At 34.0% G+C, this 26284-nt stretch overlaps 1 protein-coding gene across 4 annotated transcripts in view; it reads right to left on the reverse strand.

Moving 5' to 3' along the window:
• LOC125051636 (disheveled-associated activator of morphogenesis 1) overlaps positions 1 to 26284 on the reverse strand; it is a 119246-nt gene that overhangs the window by 9253 nt on the left and 83709 nt on the right. For 3 of the 4 annotated variants that reach the window (XM_047652115.1, XM_047652113.1, XM_047652112.1), the window contains 7 exons: positions 18793 to 18921; positions 3854 to 4021; positions 3149 to 3367; positions 2450 to 2590; positions 1810 to 2038; positions 762 to 989; positions 61 to 191 (listed from right to left, as the gene is read on the reverse strand). In XM_047652115.1, coding sequence (XP_047508071.1) covers positions 61 to 191; positions 762 to 989; positions 1810 to 2038; positions 2450 to 2590; positions 3149 to 3367; positions 3854 to 4021; positions 18793 to 18921 — 1245 coding nt within the window. Of the gene's footprint in view, positions 1 to 60; positions 192 to 761; positions 990 to 1809; positions 2039 to 2449; positions 2591 to 3148; positions 3368 to 3853; positions 4022 to 18792; positions 18922 to 24247; positions 24369 to 26284 lie in introns of those variants that run through there. The other variant, XM_047652114.1, reaches the window with a different exon arrangement.

A 26284-nucleotide genomic window follows, 5' to 3' on the forward strand; every position in this document is an offset into this window, starting at 1 on the left:
TTGGTAGCTTTGAGCTCCCAACAAGAACTAAAAAGCCTGTAAAGGTAAAATGCAAGGTACCTTGGGGTTTTCTTCAGGCTGGTCTCCCTGGTGGCTGCTGGCTCGGCTGCCAGCGGATGGCTGCTGAAGCACCACCTGCTGTACCACTCGGTCCAGCAGCAACCAGTGCTGAGCGTGGGGGTTGTACTCCACTGGAAATAGATTATCCACTATAAACTCCGTGTTAGGCGATATAAATTTCTTAGTTAAATATTAGTATAACAAATTTAATAAATATTTATAAGCTAGATATTTTAATTTTAGGAAATAATGAACCCTTCTGCCTCGTTCTTCTCAGTCTAGAACGTTATTTCAAAAATACCAGTAAACCTAAAACTATACTAGCGGATCCGACAGACGTCTTACATACAAAAAAATATTTAATAATGTAAATAATTCTCGACTCCACTTGAACACACAAAACATTTCATCAAAATCTGTCCAGCCGTTTCGCAGTTTAATTACGAACATATGCACAGAAGATTTACATATATACCAGCTGTTTATTTGCTGTATAGATAAATAAGCTAGATACCGACTGCAGCGCCATCTGCCGGGCTGATTTGTGAATCTAAACCATAAAGGGCGCCACCCAAACGGCTACAAAACAATTCATTAAAATCGGTCCAGCCGTTTAAGACGAGTTCAGTTCACATTAAATTATGCTATCAGCTTAGTAAGGCAGCTAAAACAAAGTTAGATTTAATTTTTATAATACTCACATGGCAGCAACAACAAGTGCCTGAGCATAGACAGTAGATGCGGGTACGCGGCGGTATGGCTCAACTTATTTCGCAACAAGTCGAACATTTCCGTCGCACTCTTCGTGTCGACGTGCTGCTTGTCGTACCGTCGAGATAACTCCCTCTCGTCCTCCGTCCGGACCATCTCGAAGAACTCGATATGACGGTCGAGGGTCTCATTCTCGTACTTACGCAATTTCTCGATTACTGAAAATGTTATCAAATAGTTTGTAATTATATTTTTTTTATTCACACTTGTAGTATATAATGAAAATTATTATTAATCAATCTATTGTCAGGAGTTTGAAGAATGATGACTGATATTTTAAACTTATTCATTTCTCATTCATAGATTATATTTTTAATCATAGAAAATTTATCTTATTTTCACATATTTATGTAACTGAAAAATGAATTTATGAATAAAGGTTACAAGTTTTGGGCAATTACATTCTATAATAATTTGTAGTCAAGTAGGTAGTTATACAATCTAAAATTAGTTAATTTACATAATATACAATATACATATATACATATTTTAGTTAATAATTAGAAGCCTAAATCGAATGTTAGCAATTTTCGCACACTTGAAGCTAAAATGAGCCCTTTAGTTTTTTCCACACTCATAAATTGTATTACAACATTCTTGTTTCTGATAATGTCCAAAAAAGTCACTTAGATTTATGAACCCTCAGATAAACCAAGTTAGTTTTTGTTAGCGTGGCAACCCCACTACCCCTAATTTTATGTTAGTTATAAGCTCATATTTTAAACGAAGTCAGTTGTTACAAAACAAAGTGTTTTATTTAACATATATCTGAACATATCTATAACAACCAATATCGAACTTAACTATGCAATTATTTTTTCACTCAAAATGGAACCCAAGACACAAATATATACTTTTATGTTAAGCCACGAAGAAAACTTAATAGTTAAATGTATTTTTAACCGACTCCAAAAAAAACTGAAACTTATCAATTCGATTCGATTAACTTTAGTTCTAATATTATTTTGATTAACTCACCAGGTTGTATTCCCAACATAAGCAGCTCATACCGCAAATGTAGTCTGAACTCCAGGCTTTCCTCGCCAGGTCCATAATTCAGTACAGCATTCACAAAGGACATGATGGCCGTCTTAAGACCTAGGTCATCCCGGTAGGCACCCGTACTGCGGTCTAGCTCATTTACGATGCCTTGAAATCTAGCTCTTTCACCCGCGTATTTTTGGTAATGGATCATTGCTTCAAGTACCTTAAGTAAAATAAAATATTTTGAGGGTAGCCCATAAAAATAGGAACGGAGGGTACGTAACATATTTTAATAATTGAATTTTTAGTCTTGGAATTTGCGTATTGTAAAGGCCTGTATTTACGCCCTATACAGGTAAGGTTTGGTATGATAATTCTAAAAAGAGAAGTATAGGAGAGGTAGGAAAAACATTTTAGCTACCACCATTTAACGCTAAGATTTAGCTTTTTCTTTCTAATGTTGAGTTTTTTTACAGCTGCATTCTCTGGCAGAAACTGTTATTAGCACTAATTCCATACATCATTTGTCTATTTTTATTTTTACCCCTTTGATGGTAAACACATTGTTTATCATTATTATTTTAATGTGACCCCGATAATAACCACTGCCAATCTCGAAATAAAAGTATCTTACCTTCTTATGTCCTCCTGGTACAAGACAAACTGCGCCAAGGATTTCAAGGGCCGCCACTTTAGTTTTAACATTTTCTGTGTCTAGCGATTGAGCTATTAAGTCGATACTGGTCGGATGAGCCAGGACATGTGCACGGCCAGTCTAAAAATATAAAAAAAAAAATGGTTTCATATAAATTTGTAAATTGTTTGGTAATTTATTTTCATGTTTTCTCATAAGTATATTTACTTAAAACGATATAGAGATAGAGATCTATCGATCTCTTTGAGAATTTTTGTTATTCTATCTCTGATCATTTATAAAACCTTACCCTTCCGGTTCTTGAAGAGGGTAAAAATTTGATGAAGACATTCCTTTTGATTAACTAATTATATGTTTTTCAAGTTCAATATATGTTACTTCCCGATATGTGTGCCTAATCAACAGGTGCGAGTAACATTATATATTATATTGCATTTTAAGAAATATAATATATATTTTGAAGGCCCAAAAAAATAAGCGCCTGACAAAAAGTTTCACACCATTATCAAGTAAACATTGCTCTTCGAAAATAATTTACATCATTTATAGATTTTCTTTTAGCTTTAATTTAGCCAAAATTCTAGGTGATTATTTAATTCTATTTAAAGCTAAATAGAGTTCATTACTCATACTCACGTATATTACCACCGATTATAAAATCAAGTAAAAATTACTTACAGAATTATTCATGAGCGCCTTAATCCCAGCGATTAGGTTGTGCCTCGTCATTGCAGCATCTCTTGGTGCTTTCTGCAAGGCTTCAAGGAGAGAGGTGAGACCTCCTTGCTTGATGAATCGGAGGACAAAGCTATGGGCTCTTGTGCGTAAAGCAGTTTTCAGACCATCGACTAGTGCACAAGCGTCAGTTGGTGCACCACTGTCTGTTGATGCAAAGGCCTGGAAAAAGAGTTAATAAATTTAGTTAGAGTTAATTAATTATATTCCTCAATCGGGTTTTTGAAGTCAGTCTAAACTAAAAAGTACTTTAAACTAAATAATCTTTTCAATAAGAAGTCCTGTATGAAGAGCGAAAATATATATGTAAGTACTTATTACAAGTTACATGTAAGTCTAAAATTAGTCTAGTTTTTTTTTATCTAATTGGGAGGCACACGAGATTACGGAACGCCCAAAAAGGGGAAGTCTTAGCAGCCCATATAGACACCTATTTTAGTGGGTAGTAGTTGCGTTGCCGACCTTCATTATCAGTGAATTTAGATAATAACTTTTAAAACGCCTGTTTTAACATAACTTGGTTTTGGTAGATTTGTGATAAATTTTACCGTTATAAAACTACATATGTATATAATCTGAAATAAAGAATTTATTATTATTATTATAAAAGTAATTTCCAAAGAGTTTGTAAAACTTAACAATACTCACATCGGCTATCTCATTAAGTGCCTTGATGTATTCCTCAACTTGGGGCGCCGTCGCTAGGGCGGAAGGTTGTCCCGGGGGCGGGCGGCGACTGCAGTATATCTGCCACTTCTTGGCCGCTGGAAGCTCCATCATCGCCGCCTTGTTCACTGCTGTTAGGTCCAGTTCCTCCTGAAATTTTAGGCATTTTAGAAGAATTGTCAAACTATTATACGATATATCATATATGTACGATAATGAGCCTATGGACTGTCAGACACAATAATTAGTAAATGTTTTCTCGGCATTGAAATCCTTGCTGCTTAAATCGACAACAAAATGAAATCTAAAATATGTACAATAAATGGGGTTGTTAAAAGATTGTACTAAAAAACGTTTATATATAAAGACGCCAAATTATTTAACTGAAAACCGAATTAAAAGTCAACAAGCAGATGTTAAGAAATTACAAAACCACTAACATGACCCAGTTAACAAACTTAAAACTACGCTAATCGGTTCTACGCAATTAATACGTCGAACTAATCAAGCGAGCAATTTCCCAAACACGATTCCATCATACAAAAAAGGAAACACTACAAAAAATCGAGACCTTCACACGAATTCCGCGACGAATGTTTAAAGTGGAAAAATTGGTCATCTAAATGCAATAAGGAACGCTGGTGGAATGCAGTTTAGGTGATCTCCTTGTAAATGTACTGGATTTTAATATAAAATATAAAACAAGTATATAAGCTAATCGTTGTTAGGACGTGAGCAACATACTGCTAACACACACACACAAAAGACAGAGGAATGAAGGTTTTTATATTCAAATAGTAATATATTTGTTAGTTGTTAAAGGTAGTATCGCAATGCAGCGAAGAAATTCTGCTAGCATTAAAGGTTATTGCTAATGCAACAGGGACAAAACTATACAAATAAAATGTATCTAAGATAGTTTATATATTAGAATTATTGTTTTTTGTTAACAACAAGTTATATATTCGAAAAACTCGTCTATGTGAAAGAAATCAAAAGATACCTTTAAATTAATGATGATATTTTAAGTAACATTTCATTGGGTAAGCGCATTTTCACTTTATTTAAAATATAATAAAAATTTACATTCAATATCGGTGGAATTATTTGGCAAATAATTGAGATTAATTAAGTAGTATTATTTTAAAATATCTACCTTAACTTCTCTATCTTATAAAAGTTTTTAAAACGATTATTTTTAAAATTAGCAGAAATGATCTCTTGCTTTAATACAGATTACAAATAAATTACTACAAGTCTTTTAAAAACTAGAAATATATATATTTTTTATTTTTTATTTTTATATTGCTATTTCATTCTACATACAGATCTAATAAACAAATCATCTGAGACCAACTAAGAAAACCTTAGATAACTATTTAGAAAAATGTCACTGTAAATTAGACAATATTAACTATAAAAGTCAACTAAACTATAATTAGCTGTTACTTAAAATACCAAGGTTACACACGCCCTACAGTAATGAAAAATATCTGACAGTTTATAAAGGTTAAAATTTGAGTCATTAGACCGGCCTCATTCTAACACTCGCTTCAAGGCTTTAAAAATAATTACATCACATTAAAAATATTTAAGAAAATAATCTAGAAGACGAATTTTATTTTGGACTATCTGTGGCGGCTTTTAATTAATTCGGTCTGTGGACAGACGTTTGTATTGTTATCTAACGATAAACAAATTTTCCAACAAAAAAGTATTTATCAAACCATACTGGTTTCTGAGATTATCGCGTTCATTGACAAAATAGATACACAAAATATCTAAATTTTAGGGTTTGCCTTGGTCACTACTACATACAACATTTAATAAGAAAAAGTGCACATTAATCACTATAATTTTAGAACATATTACTATTGGGTTGGGGAAAAAGTCTTTTCGCATTATAGTATGTATGAACTTGTAATAAAATCTCTTTGGCTATACTATATGGATCTGGCTGGTTTTGTTATCAAGGAATGTTGAGATATTAAAGAAGATAATTCCAAAATCAAATTAGGATAATGTTTGTTTTTTATTTATTTTTCGTACCGTCAAGATGAGTGAACCGAATGAAAAAATTCGATACATTTATAATTTTCCTCCAAAAAAGGTCGAAATACAACACAAGCCGCGAAAGAAATTTGTGATGATAATATGGCCCTAGCACAGTGTCTGTGACAGTAGCACAAATTTGGTTTAAGCGTTTTCAATCCGGAAATTTTGATGTCAAAGATCCAAGTCGCTCTGGTCGCCCTGTAACGGATAAAATGGATGCCATGTTTGAAAAAGTGGAGCAAGATCGGCATATCAGTAGTTAAGACGTAGCTGAAGAACGGGGAATTGACCACAAAAAAGTTTTGGTGCATTTGGAAAAAACTGGGTACACAAAAAAGCTCAATATTTGGGTACCTCACGAGCTCACTGTAAGAAACCTAATGAACCGTGTACTCATTTTTGATTCTTTATTACGACTTAATGGAACCGAACCATTTTTGAAGAAGCTGATAACTGATGATGAAAAGTGGATCACGTATGACAAGAACGTGCGAAAAAGGTCGTGGTCAAAGGTCGGTCAGGCTTCCCAGACTGTGGCGAAACCCGGGATAACTCGCAACAGGGTGATGCTGTGTGTGTGGTGGGATTGGAAGGGCATTATTCATTATGAGCTGTTACCACCAGACAGTACCATCGATTTTGAACTCTACTGCGAACAACTGATGAGATTAAAGCAAGAAGTTGAGAGAAAGCGGCCGGAATTAATCACCAGAAGGGGTGTGGTTTTTCATCATGATAACGCTAGACCTCACACATCTTTAGCCTCTCAGCAAAAACTAAGAGAGCTTGGCTAGGAGGTGATAATGCATCCGACGTATAGTCCTGACCTTGCACCTTCAGATTTCCACCTGTTTCAGTCTCTTCAGAATTCTTTAGGCAGTGTCAGGTTAACATCACGAGAGGACTGCCAAAACCAATTGTCGCGGTATTTTGATCAGAAGTCCCAAAATTTCTGTAGCAATGGGATCATGTCCCTACCTAAATGATGGCAAAAAAATATCGAACAAAATGGTACCTACATACTTTAGTTAAATGTAAATAAACTATTTTAAAAAATGTTTTGAATTTTCTTAAAAAATGCGAAGAAACTTTTTCCCCAACCTATTATACTAGCTGACCTGGCTAACTTCGTTCCGCCCTACAACCTTATAATATCGTTGTTACTTTAATTTAACTTATTTTAGGATTTCATTAATGTTAAGTATTACATTAATACAACTTTTTTGCAAATACAGAAATGTTTTATTGCTTGCCATTGCGAAGGAAGAATGGCAGTTTTACACATTAGGCATATTCTCTCTAGCGTCAATATGGCGATACTGCATGTTAAGAACTTTCTGATATCCAACATCTTTTGATCAGTATCAAAGCATGGTTATGCATCTCCTCATTCACCTCAAGATCGGAATTTCTTGAACTGACACGAATTCGACGTAAAATGATGCGTAGTTTTGTCAACAGATATGGTTTTTGCATTCGTAAAATTAATTAATTTATTTATTGTTATTCGATAACTTATCCGATATTTTATTGCTTATTCTGTTATTCGGGACGGAAACAAATCCAACAAATCAAAAACCATGGCAATCGGTCCAGCCGTTCTCGAGTTATAAGTGTTGTAACAAACACGACTTTCTTTTATATATATAGATTTCATCTATTCTTTATAGAAAAGTAGGATTATACTTCTGTACCTGACACGTGGTATTTATTTATTAAAACCTTTGCCTTATTAATTGAAGTTTAATTATAAACAATTTCCAGTTTATTTTGAGTATAAATTACAAAACTAAAATTCCCGTACTTTATAATATATCGTTCTACGACTTGTTAAAGAATAACTAATTAAATTCACTAGCAAAAACACGATTTTAACGTGTGTACAAACAATTTGTAAGCTGAAACAGCTTTCAACAACTTTCTATCACCAAGGCACGAAAGCTTGGCCCTAGTAATAAGCACTCAGTGCTTTCCATAATATTTCTACACTAGACTAAGCCTAAATTTCCACTCACTATGATAAGAAAAATTTATATTTCTGTTTGTAGTAAATAAACATAATCCTATTTGGTCTTTTCAAAATTTCTTTTACCATTAGAATACTACAATATCCCTGAGACGTGCAAAGGTGAGACAGGCTGCTACTTATAGATAAGATATTACTTACAGGTATTCAGATATAATCATTTCAAATTTCAAAAAACGGGAAACAAAATCATACTGGAATTTTGACAATACGAAACACATGTTTATAACGTTCAGATTATATAAGAAGTAATAGTTTTCCATACGCACTTAAATTCACAATACTTAGTGTAATTATATTTATCATATTAATAGGAGTACTTTGTACGGTGGGGGGGCAAACGAGCCAACGGGACGCCAAAAAAGGCCAGTCATCGCAGCTCATGACACCTATTCTACTGGGTGCGTTGCCGGCCTTTGAGAGAGGATTATCGTCTTTTTTTTAAACAATTGGAGGTTGTATCTCCCAGGGAAGACCCCTATTGATTCCACAGTTAGCTAGTTCGCAAAAGAAAATGTCTAGTGAAGCGGATCGAGGAAGACTTCCAGTCATCAAGATGATAGTGATGAAACGAGGCAGGAGGTATCAACTCAAATAACTCTTCAAAACACTCCTCATAATACACTCTGAAGAAATTGCATAGAGACGCAACGTCTGCATAGAGAGAGAGACAGTCAAGCCGATCAATACATTGGAGATTGACAATTCGTCGTATATTTTTGGTACCCTTATAATTTATGAAGAAGAACGTTACTTTAGGGGTTCTGAGCATTTGGTCTAGTCCCTCTCCCTCCCTCTCTATGTCTCCTAACAGCTCAACTCCATACGAATCACGGCTGTGCACTAATTGATATTTCTTTCTATGAGTGCATTTACCACTCGTTCGGACGCTGAAAGTAAACATCATAAGGAAGCCTAACACCCAAAAAGTCGACGGCATGCCAATTAAAATGATCAAGAAACGGATACAACTGAGGCAACCCAGAGATTGTAGCGACACTTTGTTAGTGATTCTAAACCTACAAACGAAATGCTACACTCTCCAACACCCAGAACATCTTACTCAATGAAGAAACGATTTTATTAGTAGTACCTACAAGCCAGTTAGCAGTAAAATTATCATTTTATCTACAAGGCTTTCAATAACGTGTAGCTTTTCTCCAATAAATTCCAATCAAAGCTGGTGAAACTCGGTGGCATTATTCAGTATTGAAATGTATACGAAACCCGAGATACAGAGGAAAGTTGTTAGTAGTTTAATTGCTTCGTTAGATTAACAGTTTATGTAACATCAGTTAAGTCTATTTATATTGAAAACAGACGATAACTTAAAAATCTTCTGTAGTTATTAAGCCTACAAGTAAGATTTTTCATGCATTTTTTTTTTATAGAACGGGGGGCAAACGGGCAGGAGGCTCACCTGATGTTAAGTGATAACGCCGCCCATGGACACTCTCACTGCCAAAGGGCTCGCGAGTGCGTTGCCGGCGTTTTAAGAATTGGTACGCTCTTTTCTTGAAGGACCCTAAGTCGAATTGGTTCGGAAATACTTCAGTGGGCAGCTGATTCCACCACAAGTGGTGGTGCGCGGCAAAAACTGCCTTAAAAACGCTCAGTTGTGGAACGGCGGACGTCGAGGTGATACGGGGAAAATTCCTAAAGGGGGCCGTTCAAGTAATACGCAAGCAGATTTACTGCAATTTATCCCCCCCCCCCTCCGTTCCTCTTGTCAGCAAAATTTGTTTTAGGAATCCTCGAAAATGGATTTCGATTTCAAGCATAGGCAATGTACCTATGTGTAATATGTGTAAAAAAGTTAATAATTACTGATGACGTAATCGCCAAATAAGAAAATCAAAGAAACCCCTCCCCCCAGCATTATAGTGCCTACGTAATACTTGAACGGCCCCAAGGAACAAAATAAAACAAAAAATCTATCTACTAAATTAAAGAGAAGATAGATAGATAGATAGCCAGATACACAAAGCTACAGACGAATAAAAATTTCTCTTTGTAAACATCAATAACAACAAAATAAATATAATATATAGTAAGTTCAAATTAGTATATTATTTTTATTTACATTTTATTACACCTAACAAATCTGGGATTCCAAGAATTTTCCACGTCACACAAACTGGTTTTCTCTAATTCCTCGAACGAGCTCAAAGAACGTAAAGGTCGCATAATTTCTCAGCAGTCATTATGAGCAGTAAAATGTGTTTATGTTCTTAAATACTATAATTAAAATTATTTTTAGTATTATAAAAAATCGTCTCGTCGCTTCGTAATAACTCGAAACTCCTGGATTCGACTGAACATTGTATTGACTAACATTGTTACTTTCAGGTCTAGATAATTACCTATGGATCGCGGATTTAGTCTTCGTATCTATGATCACATACTTAAAGTGGAATAATATTAGAAAAATGCCCTTAACTTTTTTTTTAAAAAACGGGGCAAACGGACACGCGGCTCATCTAATGTTAAATGATACCACCGCTCATGGACACTCTCAATGCCAAAGGGCTCGCGAGTGCGATGATGGCCTTTTGAGAATTGTTACGCTCTTTTCATGAAAGACCCAAAGTCGAATTGGTTCGAAAATATTTCAGTGTGCAGCTGGTTTCAGTTGGTCTGAGGTCTCCGGTACTATCTACCAGGCGCCAACTTAAATCTTTAATTAGCGCCTGTACACTTGAACTTGGCCCAAGAGTCTATTATTACTACTAAGTAGGTTAAGAATAGGATCATTTAAATAATCATATAATTTATAAAAACGAGAGTTTAACGAGAGTTTTGAATTTATTCAGTGATAATTCTCTAATTTCACTTAAGAGTTTGTTGTAAAACCGAATACAATTTCCATATAAGGCGTGGTTTATTTTCTGGAGCCGCTAATAGTCGTACGCTGAGATTAGTTCTATTTCTTGTATTATACTGGTGAAAGTCACTATTTGTTTTAAAATCGTTTATTTATTATTGAACATACAACATAGCTTCAAGAATACATTGACCAGATAGTGTCATACTATTAAATTATTATGATTTTTAGTTAGCCCTAACCTTCAAAAGACAGGTTATAACTCTTAGTTGCACTTGTCACTGGTCTCTATAAAACCAAATCACTTGACAACCACGCACAATTAATAAAATTAAATACGATCGTGACTTCAACTCTGTCAAGGTTAACCAAGTCTTCGTTTAATACAGCAACTGTGTACCTACATTTACTACACGAATCTGAAATTATATTCTGGACTCACAACCTGGTGGCAAGAGAAAACCCGGTAGACCGAGGCTGCATTGGTTGGATGGGGTTGTCAATTTCGAAACAATAGGGGATCGAAGTTGGACGCAAGAAGCACAAGATATATTACTTGAGTATGCCCACAAGGGGCTGTTTAGCCATTAATGATGATGATGAAATGAAAAAATCACTACTTCACTATTTATATACTGACAGCCTGGTAAAATATTTTTAAACAAGAAACAATTGTATAAGCATTTTCACCAGCAGATTTCATCAGATTTTTGTATCTGTTTCATGATCATTTGTCAACCTAATAGGCAAATAGGTGATCAGCCTCCTGTGCCTAATACACGCTAAGTCAACTTTTTGGGTCTTAGGCAATTCGGTTTCCTCACGATGTTTTTCTTCGCCGTTCGAGCAAATGTTAAATGCACCTTAACCTTAAAAAAAGGTCCAAATCTACATGGGTTTTTACAAAACCTTAAAATATCTGACGACTTAATATGAGATAAAGTAACGAATATTACAAGGTTCAAGCAAAAACCTGATTGAATACATTACCGCAACATATGACTGTTTATGTCACATTAAACATACATAATCGCAAAACATCTTGTCATTATTACGATATTAGCGCTGCCTTTAGATTGTATACCGCTTGCAACTTAACTAAGCCTAATATTTGAAAAGATTTCCAACATTTTGCTTTTAATAAAGGAGTCTGGACTGGACTCTATTCTCTCTCAGACTCTCATTTATTACTTAAGATGTCATGTGGAACATGGTATAATGCCACCTCCTTACAAACGTTAAAAATAGTGGCGGTAAGTGTATTGCCACTTCTGCTCTTCTGTTCTTAGATAAATTAGAGACATTTAATGTTTATTTCTTTTTTGACGTTCATAAGTGTACATTGTGTTACCTATATGAATAAATGATTTTTTACTTTACTTCATAAAATAAGCTATTTTACAGTTTGAAAAAGTGTCATTGAGAATAACTAATATTTGAGGACCAGCGGTGAATCCCAAAAAAAAACAAAATATATTTCAAATACTTTAATCAAACTATTACAAGTATTGAACTTAATTAAATATGACAATTGAATCGGCCCGATATGAGGTGCACAATCAAAAGGAAACAAATGTAAGAGACAAATGAAACTTGAAGTTTATTAAATGATAAGACCCAGTATTTGTCCAGCCTAATTAGGGAGCGTTCAAGTATTACGTAACGTATTTTGGAAGGGGGGGGTCCTTTTGTAAAACGTTACGATGCGGGGCGGGGATTAAATTACGCGTTATTGTTAATATTTTTTTCGACTTACACCACATAACAGTAACTAAAGAGTCACTAGGTGGTCACGAAACGTTTTACTATACTTGGGTACAGTACTGTACTTGGGTACTGAAAAACGTTACGGCGAGTTACATGGGGGAGGTGGGGTCAATAATCTCCAAAAATTGCGTCGCGTAATACTTGAACGCTCCCTTACGAGAATAAAATTTAGCATTTAAAAAATTTATACGAGTTGCTGTTCCTTCAAATTGGATATAAATGTACGAATTTGGCAGGAGTTTTAGACATTACGTGCAAATTGGATTTGTGAACATTTGAATAAATGGAAAAAACTACAAATTGCAACAAGAACGAAGCCGGGTGTCTATAAATCTAAAAGGAAACTGTGGAGAGTCGTCTCAACGTCAATTCTATAAATATATCAATCAATGGAGTCCAATGGGGCTTTGAGCACTTTCTCTTGGACACTGATTGGCAATAGTGTTACGAACTCGAAGTTATTAATGATTTCTCTTAACGAAGGCTGTTGGAGAATTTGGTGTTTCATAACATGTATATGATAAGATCTTTATGATTTTAGGTTTCGGTAACTCCTAGGCCAATAAAAAGAACAATATAAATACATGTCAACGAGGCATGGAAAGGAGCATGCTAAACATTAAAGATGTACACAAGATAAGACACATAAAAATAAGATCAGAGAAGAAAGCAATTGATGCTCTAAGCATCTAATAGGCCAGTAGGTGGTCAGGTTCCTGTGCCTGACACACACCGTCGACTTTTTGGGTCTAAGGTAAGTCGGTTTCCTCACGATGTTTTCCTTCAGCGTTCGAACGAATGTCAATTGCGCACATAGAAAAAACGTCGATTGGCACAGCCGGGGCTCGAAACTACGACCTCAGGTATGAGAGTCGCACACTGAAGCCACTAGGCCAACACTACCTTGATGATTATTTACAAGTTATTTTTCCCGATTTTGAAGCCATGTATATGTACTTACTTTATTCCCAATAAACACTTTATTTTTCATACTGTTACCATATTGGTCAGATTTTTTTCAACATGCGTAATAAATTTTATTTATAAAACATATTTATTTTTCTGCGAAGGCATAGACCCTAAAACAGTCCAATACACTTTAATTTATGTTTGTCAAATTGTGTTAACTATAATAAAGAGGAAGAATACTTTAACTAAAAAGTTGCCATTGAACTCTTTATACGTAAACAAACGCGAATTAAGATTTCACTCTGTTGTTTAATTCCTGACAAATTAACAATTTACGTTTGCTTCAAAAAAAATATTGTAATCAATTAATCAAATGCCATTCACTATATAAAGATGGACAGAGGTATTTGACAGTACTACAGAGGTCAAAAGCTGACCCCGAAGACGACGCGACGCATAATCCTATCAAATGCGCAGACACGTAATAGTAGCATCCGTTACTCGAGCCTTTATACGAAACGATTACGACATACGACACACGATACAATAAATAATAAAAAATATATATTTTGATAAAAGCCATTCCAAATTTTAATCTTTTACGTATGGAATTCTTTCACCATGGAAATTTTAAATAGGCAATGCAACACATTTGATCCATGATTGATTTGATCCAGTTCAAACAATTTGTATGACTCAAAACTCGGTGGTTAAAAAGAGTGGCGGAGAGTTTCTTGCCAGTTCTCCTTGCCCGCTCTACGCCCTGGACTTGCGAACAGGTAGTAAATGTAAATTTAGAATAAATTTTACATCTTCTCTGTTGACGTTCATAAGTGCACTTGGTTATCTACATGAAGTTATTTTGGGTTTGAGTTTGAGATGTAATCCAAATCAATAGCAATAAAACTAATTTATTTATGTGTGTCTAGTACATCTATAGTCAAGCAAAATAAAAAAGGGGTTATTGAACTTACTAAAACATTATCAAAAAAATCTTTCTTAAAATATAATAATTTAATTACAGTTCGTGTCCGCATGTTATAGGGTCAATTGGTTTGTTTCATGTGTTGGTCCTAATGTTTTGGTCCAAAAAAAAAATTGGGGCGTGCACAGCTATTTGATTACGATATGGGCATTAAAACTACTAATTATAACGAAGCTTTGTACTCCGAATTAACCTCGTATCGTCAATTGTAAAGGCACTTTGTAATCGCACGCGATCTACTAATCGGTCAAGAGAAAGTAAAGCTATAAATATACATAGTCCTATTATGTAAGAATTCCAGTATATGTTTACATTTGTATTAAATAGCGACTACATAACCTTTGATAGGTTGTTTAATTAACATAGTATTTTTATTTAGTATTTTTATCTTAGTAAACTGAAACTGAAACTCAAAATAACATTCATATAGGTAACCAAGTACACTTATGAATGTCAACAGAAAAGATGTTAAATTGATTCTAAATTTACGTTTACTACCAGTTCGCCAGTCAAGGGCGTAGAGCGGGCAAGAAGAACTGGCAAGAAATTCTCCGCCACTCTTTTTAATCGCCAAGTTTTGAGACATACAAATTATTTGTAAGTTTCAATTAGTAAGCTATCTTTTTTAAAATAAATATATATTATAGTAACATACACAGTATATTATAATGTATGTTGTGGTAAACTTCAATAAATACATAAATATCAACTAGCTAACCCCGCGAACTTAATTTTGCCTTGTGATTTTTTTTACTTAGCCTACCTTTGCAGTAGCTACATACCAACATCAATTCCTAGGCGAGGCGTAGACCGCTGGCCAGCGGGACCCTTGTTACCGTTGTACTTTAGAACGAAGAAGTCGAGTGCCAGGCACAGAATCACCTACTTGCCTACGTAACAGAAACAGAAATTTGGGGCCCAGACCGTAGTCCCCCACTAGCTTTTTTATTGCATGTTTTAAAATATTTTGCTGGTTGTAAATAAAACGAAAACACTTAACTTCACACTAATATAACCTTTTAAAACATATGCTATAACATTTAACGCTTTATGTCTTAATAACATAGCCGACAGAATTTCTTAATTGGAATAAACATTTAATTTTAATAACATATTTTATTGCAATCATTAAAAAGCACTTTTTACTGCACACGTGTAAAACCAAGATGGTAATCTACCTTATAAACAAAATGGGTGCATTTCTGCGAATTAAAAGCGAAGTATTGCTGGATAGAATATGACAAAACTCGGTATAGAGAGTAGCTACAACGTAGGCCATGTTATGTGTGTGTATATGTCACCGTAAAATTGTAAACACCGTTAGATTGTAATATATCTCGCGAGATTGTAAACTGTCGAAAGATTGTGAACCTCAACGAACTGCTTACAATTTAAGGTATTATTATTCGGTAGTTATATGAAATTGTTGGGAAGTAAAATTAATCTGTAATTGACCAAAGAAGTTTGAATGATAACTAAGTTAGTGTAGTGCAATCTACCGAATAATAATACGTTAAATTGTAAGCAGTACGCTGAGGTTCACAATCTTTCGACAGTTTATAATCTCGCGAGATAGATTACAATCTAACGGTGTTTACAATTTTACGTTAACAATTAACATATATAAACACAAAAAATAAAAAGACTTTTTCTTGTAAAGTGAGAGAAAGAACCAACGAAAGAAAAGGTTTCTTACAAACGCTGCCTTAACGATAGTAAAAGTTGTACAACTTGATAATGTCTACAAAAACTCAGTGACAGCATATATCAATGTTTCCCAACGTGGTGTGCCCATGCCCCTTAGCCATACTATTTGTTGAGGGGCTATTCAAATATTTATTAAAAATATTTGGAATTTGAATCACTTTTTCATTATATTTTGAAAATGTATTTACTGTTTTGCACTAACAATTTCCTAGTAAAGTCTTACTAAAACCTGAGTTTCTTAAGTGAACATTTCAATTATTTAAATAAAAATTATCTATGTTGAAATGGGGTTTATAAAAAATTTAGAAAAGCGTAGTTGGGGCATGGCACAAAAAAGGTCTCGTGTCACAATGTTCATTCACATAATCCTCCGAAATAGCTCGACCGATTCTTATGAAATTTTTTATCCATATTCAGCAAGTCTGAGAATTGGCTATTATATATCTTTAAAACCCCTACGTGATAAAGGGTGTCCACACGAATTTTTTGTGACTAATTTTTTGTTTATTATTTTTTTAGCTAGTATTATATAAAAACAAGTCAAAAACTACGGTACGGAATATATTACGGTTATCACTAATGTCTAGAATGATTCATTAGGATGTTTTTGTATTAAGGTTTACGGGTCACGATTGCCCATCCGCTTGTAGGTAGGTAGGTACATGCGTCATTATCCTAGATCCGGTCTCACGTTATATTCCCTACCTATAGAGTACCTACATTTCAAAGCCTTAAAATGATCAATTAGTTCCACTCATTCAGACTCAACTGAAAGTCACGATTTGACATTCTACTAAATACCAGTAGTACGAGAAACTTGTTAATAACCACTAGAATTAAACAGACAGCCATACTCAGAGTCGAATTATTTTCAATGGCTGATAAATATAAATATTATATTTAAAGGACGATTTAAGAAATCATAGAGAGACCTTTTGTAGATTAGCATGTCTCTTTGTTGTTTATTGCTGATAAACCAAAACCAGAGGCGATACAATCTTTAGTCTTAGTCTCAAATTGTATATATACTAGCTGACCCGGCAAACGTTGTTTTGCCATGTTTCTGGGAAACATTTTTTTAGTTCAATAAAAATAACTACATATCTACAATAATAAAAAATAAGGGATGATCGTAGAGGGGTGAAAATTAGGGGTTTGTATGTATTTTTGTATGATTTATCATAACTGTATCTGTTTCGTGATCATTTCTTAGTACTTAAGAATTAAGTTTATTCATTGTGAACCTAGATTCGACTACCGGATAATTATCATAATAATAAATCTGTTATTTAAAAAGAAAGTGGTACATTCAGTTTGATTAATTATAAAACTATCATATAACATATTAGTTTAATAATAAGGACAGTTTAGCTTTATAATTACACACTATAATCGATAGAAATTATTTAGAAAAGGACCCATAATATGAAAGAAACAAGTCCACCTTGTTGCCGTTAAAATGTGATAATAACTATTGAATTTAGGCTAATCGTTGTGTATTTTATAATCTATCTAAATAAGTTTAATTATGACAAATTACAGTGGAAAATTGTGATTACTATTTTAATTGTAATCATTAAAACGTCAAGAACTCGTTGGTTGGTTCCTATAGCATATTTTAGGTGTGTGAAACTAGTAAAGTACGTGGCTATATAGCTAAAAAGGTAAAATGTAAAATAGTCTACCTATAAAAAGACATTACAGCTCTTGTAACAAAGTGTGTCCCTAATAATATTAGGAATAAGATGAGAAAGACTCTTGATGTCAGGTTTAAACCTCACGCACTTAATAACTCAATCAGAAAGGAAGGTGTGGGTTCCCATCAGAGTTAAAAAAATTGAATTTTCGTTTAGAAGAAAAGAACGAAATACAGTGGATTCTATTTATCTCCAATCACGTTAAGTAGAAATCCTCAGTTAGTCAATAAAATGCCATTTCTTTCCGCTGAACCCCTAAATACGCGATATCTCGAATTATTTAGACTTTGTAACTCGAACAAAATGTTATTTCCCTACGATGTATTGATAATACATATTTACACACTATAACTCGAATTTCAAAAAGAAGACTCCGTAAGTCGTAGACAGTAAAAAATAATAACATTTCACTAGGAATAACTCGAAATAATAGCAATAAAATCCAAAATAAATGTTCGAGTTCGGGGCTTATAATCTATTTGTATGTTTTTGTGTAGTACACGTGCAATGAATGAATACATTCATAAAACTTTCTAAATATGAAATAGTTTAAATCAAAAGAAGATAACGGATATTATTAGTGTACAGTTTACTTCATTAATATATAATTCGGTATAATATATAAAAAATATATACTACAAAACTCAAATTTGACTCTACAAATCGAAAAATACACTTAGAAATCGCGCCTCTGTAAGTCGAAATTTCAGCTAACTGCTGTAATCATATGTATCTCGAAGTTCCTTGTAAATCGAAAACTCGTGAACTCGTTTTTTTGCATTTCCCTTAACATTCAAGTTATAGAGATTCCTCTGTACCACCATAGTCGAAAACACACGCAAAACGTGCACTAATGCGTAAATGATTTAAAAAAAATACCATAGATTGTAGCTCCTCAGGCGCCACACCATAAATAGTTACGGATAAATTAAAAAATAAAGCTTTACTTACCACAAGTTCAGCGAACTTCGCGTCCAGCTCGTCCTGTGAGGGCATGGGGTGCGTGGGAGTGACCGCCTGCAGCGCCAGGCCGCCCTCCCCGCCCACCACGCAATATGTGATCTCTGGTGGTTCATCATTCTGAAAAACAAATGATATTAAAGATTTTCTATAGTCACATATCAGCACGCAGTAATCGTTTATACCATACAATTCTCCAATTTAGAAATAGAAATATAGTCAAAACCGTTTACGACGACATCGTTTAGAACAACATACCGGTTATATTGACCTAAATCAAAGGTCCCGGCTGAATTCTATGTATTAGATACTTAATAACAACTTCATTGGTTGTTTTTACGACCAAATATGAGTAGTCCCTTCGGTGTCGTTATAACAGACATTGACTGTATATGGCCAATCATCAGTAGACCTTCTAGAAGTAGTATTTTAGCTGCTGTAGTTGTAAACAAAACTGTATGTATAGTTTTAATGGGATCATTTAATCTGAGTATTGCTGTGTGTTTAGTTAGGATTGGCATAATGTGCATTGTAACACACATTCACCCTTCATCAATACAAAGAATTATAATGAATACAACAGATGCCAAAACGCTTCTACCCTATTTCGTATGGCGGGTGTAACATTGTATGCCTGGGTTTTATTTTATGTTTACTTTAAATAAACATTAAAATCAATCGTTATAATATCGCTAAAATTATATTCATCATACCATTAATATTGATTAAATTTATACATAACAGGGCAATATAACAAACGAAATATATGAGACGCGCAAAAAGTGACAGCGAAATCATGAATCTCAATAAAAAAATTAACACAGTCACAATAAAGCAAGACAAATCATCGTTAAGGGAATTTCGAAAAAATACGACAAATGCCTTTAAAAGTATTATATAACTTAAAGCTGTATTACAAATACGAGGGTCGGCTAGTATAGTTGACAGAGAAGTGATTTATCACCAGATTGTAAGCGCACGAGTCACTGTAAGATTATCCATATGTAACCACTAACAAACACCCTCCGTAGTTCAACAGGATCCGAGGATCCATTTGGTGAGTGATAGGAAAAATACTTAGTAAAATATAAAAAGAACTGGCCCGAGGTCGGTTCCTTAACACACTCCTATATAAAAAGAACAACGATGTTTATGCTTTGAAAATTTTTAAGTCAACGTAAATTATCCCATTCCAATTAACAGCAGTGTTGGCCTAGTGGCTTCAGCATGCGACTCTCATATCTGAGGTCGTAGGTTCGATCCCCGGCTGTGCACCAATGGACTTTCGTTCTATGTGCGCATTTAACACTTGCTTGTACGGTGAAGGAAAACATAGTGAGGAAACCAAGATGTCTCAGACTCAAAAAGTCGACGGCGTGTGTCAGGCACAGGAGGCTGATCACCTACTGGCCTATTAGATTTTAAAATGATCATGAAACAGATACAGAAATCTGAGACCCGGACCTAAAGAGTTTGAGCGCCACTTATTTATTTATTATTACAATTAACATGAATTAAAAAATAACAATGATACAATCTCTACACAACAACAATTTTACAATGAATTACAGTTTTTAATATAAGATATTCAAGTAATACGTATTTAAAAGGAAAAAACAATATTTTCAATTAAGACGCTTCTAAAAAATATTATCAGTCAACATTCACGCGGCGAGGTCCTTAAGATGCCTTGTAATAAAAAATATTGTTAGAAGAAATTCCTTTAAGACAGTATCAAGAAACATTGGAATAAAATTGTAAGTAAGAAGCGTGTGCCATACTTGGCGTGGACAAGATATCGGATAAGGCAACACGGAAGGATGGAAAAAGTAATTTAAATTGTATAGCTATTCACTACCATACAAGCTGCAATACTGATTGTATTAATATCGAATGAAAACATTCGTAAATTAAATTGTTGGAGGCTTTTTAAGACAACTAAAGTATTAATAACATATTTTACTTTTCGATGACTAAATAGATAAGAAAACTTATCAATCAAAACTTAGTAAAATTTTGCTGAACGTTTTAAAAAAGACTAGTACAATTAAGTTATCATATAAAAAAATCAAACACCACACGCAATACTCGTCGAGTGAGTTTGCTTATCTTGCCAAATTATTTGAAGAAGTCTATTAAGTATGAGGGTGTGCAATTATTTAATCAATTACCGTCTAAATATTAACGTGTTTAACCAAATCAAAAGGACATTAAAGAAACATATCAGAATGAGCCTAGTAAAATTGGGACGGCTAATGGCGACGAGTATCTCGTTCGTATATACATATTAAGTTCCTCATGTAAATAAAATATATTCTTTTTTGTAATGAGAAATAAAGTTCTTTAAACATTAAAACCGGACCGACTACAGTAAGTTGAATGCCGCAGGAAATCGTACCATCACTAGCCTGTATCTGTCCGTCAGCGCAAACATCAGCGAATCGAGAGGTTTCAAAGAACAATTTGGAAGAAAATCGGAACTAAAAACAGCCGATCATTTGGGCTACTTATCCGTATGGACCACTTATATCAAATAAGTCATAAAACCTTGACCTTAGAAGACAATGGCGCCGTTTATTTAAAAGCGTAACAATCATTAATTGAATAATGGATAACTCTCGCCAATAAGGCTATTAACGATGAATCATATTCTGAACTTGCTTGGCGCCTGCGATCATTTCTGTGAACTGTCTCCGGCGCACTTCCATTCATTCGGGGCCAGGGTTGCCGAGATAAAACACAAAAACATGAGTTTTATCACAGATTATACAAAAAGACATTTCAACGTAGAAGGCAATATTTATCATATATGTTGGAGCAATGGCGCTGGTTTCTGCCATTGTCATTCATAACAAAGTCAAATTAGTTAAAAACCGTTAAATGATTTATTTGCTTTGACTTTGATGTTATAAAATTATAATAACAATGGCTGCGACATATTTCATAAGATTTTTATTGTACGAAATTAAAGTTTTTATTAGACCGATTAGAGATTTTATGAAAAAGGGGTTTAGTGAACGCATATAGTGCCTCCAATTATAATATAATGTTTCTACCTATGTGCTTCGTTAACAAAATATATCGATTTACTATAAAATATATCATATTAAAGAAATTATTATAATATGCATCCAAATTGAAATATTAAAAAAAGCAGTGGCGCTACAACCTTTTTAGTCTAGTCTAGGCCTCAGATTTCTGTATCTGTTTCATGATCATTTGTTAATCTAATAGGCAAGTGGGTGATCAGCCTGACACACGCCGTCGACTTTTTGGGCCTAAGGCAAGCCGGTTTCCTCGCGATGTTTTCTTTCACCGTTCGAGCGAATGTTAAATGCGTACATAAAAAGCAAGTCCATTGGTGCACAGCCGGGGAACGAGCCTACGACCTCAGCTGAAGCCACTAGTCCAACATTGCTTGTTACATTATCTACTGTTTTATAAAATATTAAATAGAGCACGTAATTGAATACACGTAAAAGGAAGAACACAATAAAGTTAATATGAACAAATATTGAACAAAGATTGCACTTGACAGTGTGTTTTGAAGACAATTATAACTGATGACACGCTAATTAAGATAAGTGATGTGTACATTACTTACACAAGGCGGAATGCAAACACAAGTTCATGGACATTTAAGGAAATTTCTATTATATTCCTTATTCCGTTGAATCACTCGAAAAAAATTATATCTATCTAAATTTCTTTTTCCATTTTCAATATTTTTGATTTCGACAAACGAATACAAACAAGTATTGTGAATACTGAAGTATTTCTGAATCAATTGGACTTAGGTTACTTCAAAAAAAGAGCGTATCAACTCTTGAAAGGCCGGCAACTTACTTGCGAGCCTTCTGGCAATCTGAGTGTCTATCTATGGGCGGCGGTATCACTTAACATCTGGTGAGCCTCCTGCCTGCCACATAAAAACCGTGTATGTACTTAACTACGAAAAAACGACATTAACAATAGAAAAAACTAAAGTTGACTATAGCTAACTTCAGGGTGTCGGTTTTTTGTGACGGTGTGCGCGCGCATCATAAAAATTTACTCTCATAATTTTTCCCTAACGCGCCAAAAGAAGCATAACTTCAAAAACAAAAGACGAAAGGATGTCGCGTCTTGTTTGATAGGTTCTTACGTTTCACCAAACAATTTAAACTCATCTTGAATCCCACAAATGCCAACCATAATTCACATATTATAAACCCTCTTCACATTCAATGAGTCACGATAATAAATCACAAAAATAATTAACCAAAATAAAACACAGCCCTACGATCCTGCACTATTTTCATCGATGACTTCACCGAATGTCCTGCGCCAGCGCACCCAATCTATTTATGTATACTACATTGTTGGTTGACGTTAAACAGCTGTACCGTGATTTTTTAATCTAATCCTCTATTTTTATTCTCTCCTGGTACATTTTTTACTGATTTGAAACCTAATTTAGCATTCATTTTCTTTCATTAGCTTAAAAGATAATTATTTTTTTATATTCAGTAAGTAAAAAATAGTGGCGAGAGTTGATGATTAAATAACCATAAGACCATAAGAATCAACATAAAAGTCATCAAAAGTAAATAAAAGTCATAAAATCAAAAGAAAATTAATAAACAAATTACTAGTATCCAAAGTAGACGGTAACCTTCTATTTGAGGAGACCACATATAACACCACACATCTGTCTAGGCAAACCACCAAGTGATCAAACTGATCTCGACATATCTTTTGGGTAAACCCTTTAACTTTGAACCATCTCAGCACAGGCAGCGAAGATGGAATAAATCTTTTTTGTGACAACAGAAATAAAAAAAAATACTTAATATATCTAATTGACTAAAGTTGGAAACGTCATAAGGTGTGAACAATGCTACTATAAGAGCTACTAAATTAAAATTAATTGGACTCAATAAGACAAGGTCACAACTCCAAAGCATTACGAAATATTAGTATGAAAATCTTTATATAAATAACATATAAAGAAGCTATCAATGAAACAGACATATAAATGTCTGCCACTAGGACATAAAAGCCGTATATATCACATATTTGACAGGTCATAAATATTTATGTGTCAATTAAAAACCAGGAAATGCATTGCGTCCAAGTTCAAAAGAATTACGCGGAAAGCTAAATATAAATTATGTTCGATAAAACACATTGGATTGTAGGAATATCTAAATTTACTTTAATTCTTATCGTTTGAAGGATTTAGTAAAATCTTAAAGGATTGGATTAGGACTCAGAGCCCATTAAAAACGTACACTTGTTACAAATTAGAAACAACATATTAATTAAATTAAATTTTGTATAAAAAAACACCTTAATATCTTGATCATTATACCACCAAAAGACTGAATGTTAACTGAATTTTCTTTTATTCAATTCACTAAATATATTATTCTTTTAATTTATTTTATAGTTAAAATTTACTCACTTTTACGATAGAATTACGTTTCTTCCTTTTACTTCTCCTAGCGAACATTACAAGGACACACACGTCACCACTCCCGAACGCCCGACGAACGAGTCAGACTAATTACCGTTTATCAGGTTTAATGATGGAGACTTTCCTAACCGGACGATAAGATGACAGTGTATTGACTGTTTTGAGATATTCTCTATTTATTCATACAGCCCCCAAACAGTAAGGAGCATTGGATCACTTGTCATCATTTTAGAATTATCTTGAAGTAAATACTTACTGACTTGCATACTTATATTTTATTTAGTGTTATTCATTTAATAATAAAAAAAGCACAAAGGATTAAATCACTGTGTTCCCAGCTAAGAATACCCGTGTTTGGTTAACACGTTCTCTTAATTCAATAAGCAGTTTCCAGTTCTTCTATCCAACCAGTAGTTCTCGCCGGCCTTATGCCGTTGATTTAGGAAATGGTAGATTCAACTTCCTTTTTTAAATACAATTGAAGTTTATAACTGTACAAAGTTATCAGTTCAATAAATATTTTGATTCTTATGAGTATGGCAGATTCGACGCTGTGATGTATATTGATTTGGCACACAACCTTAAAAACAATTTTAACGATTGCTTCTTGTAGCTAAATTTTAATGTGCCCATATAACTTTGCGTTGTATTAATAGTAGTTGTAATAATAATGATAAAAATTGAATTTCTCTTTGGTATAATTTTTAATTGATCAAAACTCGTACAGTTTAAGAGTTTTTATCATTCAACGTGTACATTAAACGCAAATAAATACATAAACAACATTATCCCAAACCGAGAAGTGGAACTTCCAGAAAGTGTAGTAATGCATCCTGTTTAAACTCATTTAAAAACAGACTAGATAATAAAATCCTATGAGCCCACAGACGATCACTTTATTAATCCGCACCCTTTTGAAGAATTGGTACGCTCTCTTTTTGAGAACCCTCAGTCGAATTGGTTCGGAAATACTTCAGTGGGCAGCTGGTTACACATATTGGTAGTGTGCGGCAAAAACTGCCTTAAAAACGCTCAGTTGTGGAACGACGGACCTCGGGTGGAATTTAGTATTCTGCCTCGACGTCCGATGAACCTCAGTTGCAGGTATAAATCCGAACAACTCCTCTGAATACTCACGTGTGTGTGAGTGAATAATAACAACAATACTACATAATAACAATTAACAATACTTAACAATGATGCTATGTCAAAATAAATATAATAGCCGTTGATCTTGGCATTCTTTAATGTAGTCTTAATTCAATGATTGAATGCTTTGCTCACGATCAAGTATAAATAATGTTTTGTATTATAAGCACAGTAGACTCTACTGAGTTGTTAGCAACTGCCCTGCGGACGCTCATGAAAATCCCCAAAAGCTTAATTAAAAAACAGATGTATAAGGCACACAAATTACCGACCTACCTATAAAAGAATTACCATCAAATAAACATTTTTTTATATAGAACAGGGGGCAAAGGGGCAGGAGGCTCACCTGAGGTTAAGTGATACCTCCGCCCATGGACACTCTGAATGCGACTTGAGGGCTATAACTTATGACTCTATTATTGTATAGGCATTTGCAAATTATAAAGTATATCAAAATTCAGCGATTTAAGTGTGGAAACGTATCAAATAAACTCCATCAGGAGATAAGAGAGATAGATCTAACGTTACTAATAAAGGATAAATAGACTTTCATACACATTACACTCACTCACATGCAGTATGCACCCACACACTCATTCATAAACTCACGTGTTACACGTCACGGAAGGATTTTTATTTAAAAAAATGGGAGAAATTGTTGAAGTAACAAAAAAAGTATAAATTTGTGAATGAACTATTAAGTTTGTTATTAGAAGAGCTGGGAACCCTGACTTAAAAGGGTTCCCATATCTTACACATTGCAATGCATTTTAGAATGAATAAACACATTTTATTTTTAGGTAGTATGCTCTATTACTTACATTATTAAAAAAATGTTTTATTCTGAAACTCGCATTGCGTCGTTTAGGCATTCCT

This window comes from Pieris napi, chromosome 8 (assembly GCF_905475465.1).
Source record: "Pieris napi chromosome 8, ilPieNapi1.2, whole genome shotgun sequence".
Classification (NCBI taxonomy): Eukaryota; Metazoa; Arthropoda; class Insecta; order Lepidoptera; family Pieridae; genus Pieris; species Pieris napi.